This window comes from Chenopodium quinoa, unplaced genomic scaffold (assembly GCF_001683475.1).
Source record: "Chenopodium quinoa cultivar QQ74 unplaced genomic scaffold, ASM168347v1, whole genome shotgun sequence".
NCBI classification, from domain to species: Eukaryota; Viridiplantae; Streptophyta; class Magnoliopsida; order Caryophyllales; family Amaranthaceae; genus Chenopodium; species Chenopodium quinoa.
The window spans coordinates 2,010,081-2,019,197 of NW_018743285.1; the positions used below are offsets into that span (position 1 = coordinate 2,010,081).

At 33.3% G+C, this 9,117-nt stretch overlaps 1 protein-coding gene across 1 annotated transcript; it reads right to left on the minus strand.

Annotated features, from left to right (window-relative positions):
- Positions 1-893: 893 nt before the first annotated feature.
- Positions 894-8,888, minus strand: LOC110735698 (aspartic proteinase Asp1-like). Its single transcript, XM_021915885.1, has 9 exons — positions 8,466-8,888; positions 3,291-3,408; positions 2,961-3,193; positions 2,261-2,491; positions 2,025-2,163; positions 1,733-1,927; positions 1,580-1,652; positions 1,406-1,493; positions 894-1,311 (listed from the first exon to the last, which is right to left on the minus strand). The coding sequence occupies exons 1-9, from the start codon at positions 8,642-8,644 to the stop codon at positions 1,251-1,253; spliced, it is 1,317 nt and encodes a 438-aa protein (XP_021771577.1). The 5' UTR covers positions 8,645-8,888; the 3' UTR covers positions 894-1,250.
- Positions 8,889-9,117: the final 229 nt, after the last annotated feature.

A 9,117-nucleotide genomic window follows, 5' to 3' on the forward strand; every position in this document is an offset into this window, starting at 1 on the left:
ACTTCACCTTAAAAAAAAATATTCAGTAAAAATAATTTTAGTTAGGTAAAAATATTTCAATTCAGTAAAAATAAGTTCATTTCACTAAATATAATTTCAATTCAGTAAAAATAATTTCATTTCAATAAAAATCAATAATTTTAAAGATGAAATATAATGGAAAATCAGTAAAAAAAAATCAATAATATTAAAGAAGAAATATAATGGGAAATCAATAAAAATAATTTCAATTCAATACAAATAATTTTAGTTCAATAAAATTAATTTTCAGTTAATTTCATTTCAATAAAATCAATAATTTTAAAGATGAAATATAATGGAAAATCAGTAAAAAAAAAAATCAATAATATTAAAGAAGAAATATAATGGAAAATCAGTAAAAAAAAAATTCAATAATATTAAAGAAGAAATATAATGGGAAATCAGTAAAAATAATTTCAATTCAATACAAATAATTTTAGTTCAATAAAATTAATTTTCAGTTCAGCAAAAATAATTTCAGTTCAGTGAAAATAAAGTGGAGTAAACAAGTTTTACATATCCTGTTAAAAAAAAAAAAAAAAAAAAAAAAAAAAAAAAAAAAAAATTCTACATCGAATATACAATATTAAATGTACACCAGGCTTTTAAAAAATTTGTGAATCTCATATAAAGCTGTTTTTTCAAATCAGAGCCAATCGTAATCGCTGGTGTATCCAGACATAAGTATAGAAATTGGCTTAGAGGCAATAGGTTATAATAATTAATAGTGTCCCCTCCAAATGCAATGCATAGATCAGCTTGTATCAATGTTGATTATAGGTTATAACAGGTAATAAACGTTTAAAGCTTATTAAGGTCTTGCAAATTCGTCGGCCTACGAATGTGGTTCAATCCTTTCGGTGATCTAGAGATAAATCATAAGAAAACTATGATGAAATATGTCAAAATTTCATCATATAAATACTAATTAATCAGCAGGTTCAAATTCAAACTATAACAGTATAACTGCAGTGCAAAGAAAAATGCAGTTATTACCAATCATAGCAGCATTGAGTAAATTTTTGGTATCTTCATGCAACAAGTCCAAATAGTAATTGTGTCCATATATACCTTGGGTAAGCTATAATCATTTACATCAAAACCAAGGCTTCCTACGTAGGAAGATTACAAATTTACAACTTTATCAATTATAAGTTTGTCTATTTACCATCTTCACTACAGAACAGCTTCTTCACCTGTTGAGATTCAGTATAACTCCCTGGATCATGCTATAGCTCATCATAGCCGTACTCCGAGCGATAAAAATCTATGTCACTGTCACGATCCAAGCTGTTAAATAAAGAGAAAAATAAAAATTTCCCAGGTAAGCATGCTCTCATATCAAAGTAGTGAAAAGAAATCCACAAGTGCATATGATCAGAACTTTGGAAGCCTGTCACAGTTTACAGTTGTCCATCCAATCTGGGATTTATCGTTGTTGTAAATCATCATCTTGTTCAGCAGTGAAATATCTGTAAACAGCAAACAATAAGAGTTACAAGCTTATACACGTATATTATGAAGTAGACGATTCAACACGAGTTAACAATAGCTTCACCTCCAAGAACATTGAGATTATCCAGCCCTGCCTCAGCACCATTCAATATCCCCAAGCACACATTGCCAAGTTTCTGAAGACCGGGAAAAATGAAGACTTTAATATCCTGTTCTACTTGTAATTATCATAGAGAAAGTGAACAAAATTACTCACATTGACAATAAGATAAGCCTCCGGTGACATATCCAGCATTGCGTTACTCGGTTTCGAGAATCTCAATGCCAAATGCTTGAAAAACTTTTTGACATCATTGATGGATTTGAAAGGTTTTACACCTTTCCAACATATTGGAAGTGTTTTATCCTCAGGAGCCATCTTTAGCTCCTTTTGGTTGATGTTTTTCTTAATCTGAATAAAAGAAAGTTGTGGGAAAGATATTTAAGTTGGCTACACTTTTTTAAAAGTGCATTCAAGATTTCAAATTACAAGTGATTGTAATTCTCACCGTGGATAATGCAGCTTCGTAAACTTTACTACTCAAGTAAGTATAGGTACTTCCACTGTCAAGAACAAAGGAAAGACCACCCTTGAAAACGTTTTTCCCATCAAGGAGCAGCTCTGCAGGTCCTATTGAGTAGTAATTCCTAAAATGCATCATGATGAGGTTAGACAAAAGGTGGAGAATATTTAGCCAAACAATAAATCAGGCATAAACAATATAGAGCAAAAAAGAATGCTTACCCAACTTGTTTTTTCAACATCGGTACCCAAACAGTTCCAGAAGGAATTAGTGTGTCCCCTAAAAACAGGTAACCTCCTCCTTGGTCACTCAAGCAATGGCCAAACACGTTTTTGGTCACTTTTAAGTCATTAAGTTGAGACAAGATACTGGATTTTCCATTTGCCAGCCCAAGAACTCCATCCACGAAAGGAGGTTCGGTTGAACTAGAGAGATCTTGATCATAGCCACAACTGAAGAAATAATCATGGAGTACAAGGTTCAAAATTTTCAAATAAGGATATTATATACTTCAAATTTGAAATTAAAATCCACTAAATTACACTCCTTCCAAACTACAATCCAAAAAAAAAGTGTCGCGAGACTGATGCACATATATTTAAAAAGTATTTGGAAAAAAATAATAATTCAAGTGTATCTATCATAAGCTCATTATATACTACAATCACATTCAGTGAAAATTTTGAGAAGCAAGGGGAAGTAAAGTAAAACCAAGCAAAAATTTTACATTTATGACAATTACTTGATATTAAAAATTATCTTGATTAAATTTATTTAGGATTGGAGAAAGTAAATTTTTATCCAGGATATGAGGAGGTTGTTTCAACCGTATGATGAAATTTTTTATCCAGGATATGAGGAGGTTGTTTCAACCGTATGATGAAAATTTTAATTTCAGCAAGAGATATAAGAAGTACTAACCCAAAAACCAGAGGAGTATGTGAAGTGGAACCATTCAAGTATTGAAGGGGGAAGTTGTCCCTCACCAGTACTCCAATAGATGAACCATGATCAGCATACTCAACTTCATAGTCACATTGATCGCTAGGATTGTGGCAAGGATAGTTTGAAGAAGAATGTTGCAGGACGGCACACAGGGAATGCTTACATGGAAGAGCATTATTACCCTGGGGTTTGTAAGGCTTGTGAGGACTCTGCATGGAAGATATAAATTATACTTTTGTAAAGGGACAATGAGACAGTATAAAGCTCTCAATTTATAATTTCAGATCTGTCCAATGAAGAAATTACCTTGGGACAATTCACACACGGTGCATCACAGTTGACCCATGTGAGGTCGCTGCCAGTATCAATATCAAGATGATAAGGTCTAGGAGGAGTGCCTATATTTAAGGTAGTGTAAAAATACCTGCAAACATTTCAAAGACATTGAATAAACTTTGATACTTATGAAATAGATTTTAGTTCAGGATCCATTATTAAATGCTCGTCCAAATTTAAAGATAAAAAAGGCAAGAGTGGGGAAAAAAAAAAGAGTTTTAGGAAACACGGGATTAGAAACAGCAACAGAAGCAATACTCATATCAAAAAGAGAATGTGAATCTGTTAATCAAGCTACTATGAAAGAAGTAGGAGTGATAAGAGATACTAGATTTCATAGTCTTCCTAACATTTTTCTATATTCGCCGAAGCATAAGAATTTAAATAAAATAAGAACAAAACAAACAAGACGGAGACCCCAGGGTGCACCGGTACGAAGAGTGGAAGAGTGGGATCATGGAGAGGTTAAACGAGGTAGAGGGAGACCAAAATGACTTGGTTGGAAGGAGTTAGGAAGGATATGAAGCATATGGATTTACGTGAGGATGAGGTATTTGATCGTAAGGGGTGGAGGTAGATTTTTGTGGATGACTATACGGAATAATCACTTTTGGTTCAGGGATTAAGGGTTTGATTGATTGAAAAACTAAATAAAACAAAAGCAAAAAGCAAAACAAAAAAAACAAAAAGCAAACTTTTAGCACAAAATATACTGATCTGGATAACATTCCCTTCAACACGAAAACAGTAGTAAACAAGAAGAAACATCAGTTAAGAGGAAACCCAAACAGAAGGCAAAAGTGTATTCTGTCAGATACTAAAATCAATTTCAATGTCTCCCCTTATTCTTGACATCAACATATCAGATAAATATGAGATTTGACAATGATGATTATTAAGAATTGGTAAATAATTGTAATAGCAAGTCAAAGGAAAAATGGGTTCTCTCACTCTGCTCCCTAAAGCACATAACAGCCCATGTGTTTGTCAATATACACAAAAGCAGTGCCCAAAAATGATGAACCAATGAAGCATGTATCCGCACTAGTATGAAGCAGCTATAACAGAAAAGCATAAAGGCAGATCTAACATGAATAATAGAGGTGATCAAAGTCATGCTGTGATATGGATTATGTTGTATCTACCCACTAAACTTGAAGCCACTTGAATTGAAGGTTAAACTCTGTGTAAGAGTACAGCAGTGAAAATCACATAATCAAGAAGCAAAAGGCAGAACTGAATATATGAAGATGAAATTCAATGCGGCTGAAGAACACTATCAGGCACATGAATCTAAGCAAGAATGTGTGAAAACAAAGCTTTCCTCTTTCCTTAGAATACATTGATCATTCAACAATGCATGAAGCAAGTTTGTTACTGCAGTAGGATTTTGGCAAAATACTCTAATATATAATGTTGTAGTTGTTTTTTACCCAATCATGAATGAGTGGGTTCACTTGAGAGACTGATACTCTGCAGAAATATGGATTTTTTTTTTTTTTCTTTCTTTCTTTCTTATTTACAGGAAACCATGAACATACATGCCCTGGACTGAGAATTTAAATAATACCTAGAAGAATAATGGAATCACTTTTCCAAGTTGAATCATGAATACTGAGGGGAAAAAATTATTCAAGCAAGTTCGAGATTCACATAAAGGAACTTTCCATTGCTCTTCTTTGCCATAATTGGTAAATGGAATAGACATTTTGTATACCTTACTTTGGAAAGAAAAGGGAAGTTACTCATGAATCTACAAACTATTTTTCATGGATGGGAGCCAATGAGCCACTCATGAATCAAATCATGGGTTATATAATCCTAGGCACTAGCCAAAATACTAGTCCATACAAAGAAAGCTAAAATCTTAAAGTTGAAACTTAAAAAATAATTTGAAGAAATTGGTTGTGTTGAGATGCCCTTTTCTAAAGCAACAGATAGTGAAGCTAAAGTAGGGGCCACTCATTGCTCCTGAGAGTCCTGACAAGTATGTCAAATTAAAATGTTTCAAGCTCATACAAGATTACAAGAGAGTATATTTTTTCCTAATACTTCTTCCATGATTCCATCCTCAAAATTAGAAGGACAATTCAAGAAGACAGAGTAAAAAATTACAATTATAAAAAAAAAAAAATTAAAAATCATAGCTGTATTTAATCAAGAAATGTGCTTCCTAGAGTGTCATGCCAGCAGAGTTAAGTTACTAATCGCTGCTGCACTAATAATATTGGAGATAGTAAGGATGAGAAACTGGAAATATTTTAAGAATTTCATTAGAAATCTTAATATATGGAGTATAGAGTTTCAATGATGCAGGACAAACTAAAAATTATGATGAGGCATACAATTTTGTCAGCAGAAGGAACAATAATCAACCTGTCAAAAGTTGACTTGACACGGTGAATGGGTTGGGCTAAAACTGAGCAATTCGAAACCCATTTAGTTGAAAATTTCGAAAAACCTGTATATTTCACACATAACACAATAGACTTATGTGTGAAATATACACATCAAGAGCGTGACTTAACTTTTGCCCCTGGGTGATAATTATTAAAGTTGTATGGAGTTTCAAGTCACAAGAACCATCACACATAACACGTTAGACATATGTGTGAAAGACAACCCCCCCCCCCCCAGTGTTGGGTAATAAATTATAATTATTAAAGTAATAATGGAGCATTGTGTCACGAGAACCATCTTATATAACAATAAGTTATAATTATTAAAGTAATAACGGAACATTGTGTCATGAGAACCATCTTATATAACATGTTAAACTTGCAAGTGAAATGTATGCATAAAGAATGTGGCTTGTCATGCTTTGGAAAAAAATGTGACATGTAAGATTAACTTAATTTGATTAACAATGAGTGAACAATCAATTCACATCCTTAGTATTACTTGGGAATGATATCTCTTTTGATTTAGAATTATGTGTAAATTAATACGGAGTATGAAATAGGAAAAATAGAAACTAATAATCCCACCTTTGTCATTTCTGCTCAAAATAATCCCACCTTTTCGAAATCTGGAAACAATCCCACCTTTGCCCCCCATCTGCTCAAAACAGTCCTTTACCCGGATTATTAAGTTGGTAACCTGTTGAACAAGGTTACTTGCCACGTGTCTTCTTAGGATTGGTTTTTATTTTTTGGAGGAAAAAAAAAAAAAAAAAAACCCACCAAAACAGCAGTCAGCAACAGCCCCCTCCCCAGCCGGAGTGCCAGAGCAACCCCCTTCCTCACCATCCACTGAACATCAGTCCTCAAATGTTTTTTCGTCCTAATGATCACATCACCATTTTCGTCCTCTTCAGTACTCAACTTTCTAACAACAACCCCTCAATTTTGAGAATATCACTACACTTCTTCTATCACTCTCGAACATCTTTTATTCAAGTGCCAAAATAAAGTCTTCCACCAAACAATCCCTCAATTAATTCACACATTTTTTCCCCTTTTTATTTTCTGGGTAATTTTTCTTTTTTATTTTATTTTCTGGGTTTAATTTTCTGGGATTAATTTTCTGGGATTTCTTAAATGAGTTTACTAACACCACCACCAACAAGAACAACATGGTGTCATCAGCTTCAATTCAATTTCAAGTTCAGGAAATCTCAGACGCCATTGTGTTTTATCAAAGCTCGGGGCTTGATCTGCGAGTTCATTGTGTTGCACAAGATGAAGCTAAGAGTGGTAGTGATGAATCAGAACGGCAGAGTTGTTAAATGAGGGTGCGGACTGCGGAGTTGTTAATTGATCAGGTGCATGGGCTTGGCAGTTTCGATTTAGTGATGGGGATGGGCTTCCAATTCAAGGGTGCAGTGGCCACGTGAGTCATGATAGAAGTGGGGGTTCGGGGATGGAGAGCCTTGCGTGGAGGTCCGGTAGGGTGGGGTAAGCTAGGTTAGAATTTTGGGGTGGTGATCAGACGGTTATAGAGGGGTAGGTGGTGGTTATGGACTCCTGGTGGGTTGGCCATTGAAGAAGATGGTGAGGTGGGAAAAGAGAATAAAAAAATAAATTATTGAAAAAATAAATTACCGGTTCAATAGGTTTTAGGTAAATAGGCCTGTTTTGAGAATATGGGGGTTAAAAGGTGGGATTGTTTCTAGATTTCGAAAAGATAGTATTGTTTTGAGCAAAAAATAGCAAAGGTCGGATTATTAATTTCCATTTTTCCTATGAAATATAATGTTACCAGAATCAAAACACTGCTATCTCAATCAACCCAAAAACCATTACATTTTAAGGTAATAGAATCAGATTTGAGAGCTGTAATTGAAAAAATATACATATAAATTAATTTTTTTATAAAAAAAGAGTCCTCAGTACTGTTGGTATTAACATTGTTTTTGTTGAACTTATTTGTATTATGACTTGCTATTTGCTTACTTTATCTTGTTTGCACTTAGACATCTTCTTTGTTTTATTCTATATTTATAATTATCTCACACTAAAAAATAGGAAAAAAGCTGTAATTCTTTGTTGGATGAACCTAAAACCGAACACACATCGAGTCTTTGAACAAGCATTGTTCGAACCAAATCCATAATTACCCAAATCCAAAAAGACCAAAACCACCCGACACGAACCCAATCCGAATGACCTATTTGACATCTTTTGCGTTTAATTTTGCCAAAGAAACAACTTGAAAAAGGTAGGAAGACGAAAAAGGTGGAAAGGGAAAAGGGTAGGAAAGTTGATTAACAAAAGATAAGTCAAGAAAGTTAATCAACAAAAGATAAGTCAAACATTCGATAACTCTCATGCAAACAAATAAAAAAAATACTCCGTATGAAACTTTCATCAAAAACAAACAAATCAAACAAAAAAAAAAAAAAACTGCAAAAAATACTCAAAAAGAAAAAAAAATCAAACTAAAGATTCAATGGGCAATCAAATTCACAATAAAATGATAATTAATCATTGAAATCATAAATATAACTATAATTAGAGCTAGAACTAAAACAAAATCATGAAAAAAATGCAGTCAAAATTGCCTAGCTAATATAAACTGAAATGTGAAATTCAACCCACCAACATCACATTCAAGATTAATTATGCATCAAAATCATTTAATAACAAAATTCAACAATACAAAAAACATTAGAAAATAAGCAAGATTAAGAAAAAGAAGAGATACCCATCAGGATAAACGTTTCCTTGAACACGAAAAACAGCACTTAGATCAAAGCTATTGATTGCAGAAGAACCACCATGATTCTGGGATTCACAGAAAATACCCTGAAAAAATGTTGCAGTAAAGAACAAAAACACCAGATTTACTGAAACATTAAATTTCTCAAAGTTTGATCCCCACATTCTTGTTTTTTTCTGCTAAAAATTGAAAGTGATAGTTTTTATGATAAGTAAGAAAGAAGTAGTGAAGAAGTTTGGTGGGAGTATTTTGGGGTTGTTTAAGCAGAGGAAGAAAGAGCAGAGAATTGAGCACACTGCGTGTTCGACGAAATTACAGGTAGAGAAATTTATAGAAAATTGAATGACCTTTTCACCTGTTCACGCGGTAGGAGATCATCACTCTGTTGAATCAAAACTAGTTTTTGACCCCGGTTTCGGGTTTTGATTATTTAAAGTAATATAGAATATTGTGTCACGAAAAATGTTGCATACTTGCATATAACATGTTATAATTGTGCGTAAAATGTACACATTAAGAACGTGACTTAGTTTTTGACCCTGGTACGCGGATTGTGATTATTATAGTATTATGGAGTAGTGTGTCACGAGAAATATCACACGTCACATGTTATATTTGTGTGTGATAATATACACAT

Excerpts from the sequence above, each read along its gene's own strand:
- LOC110735698 (XM_021915885.1), bottom strand. The coding sequence starts at position 8,644 with ATGTGGGGATCAAACTTTGAGAAATTTAATGTTTCAGTAAATCTGGTG. Across the intron at positions 3,194-3,290 it reads CGTGTGTGAATTGTCCCAAG|AGTCCTCACAAGCCTTACAA; the intron begins GTAATTTCTTCA and ends TCTTCCATGCAG. Across the intron at positions 1,928-2,024 it reads ACGAAGCTGCATTATCCACG|ATTAAGAAAAACATCAACCA; the intron begins GTGAGAATTACA and ends TCTTTTATTCAG.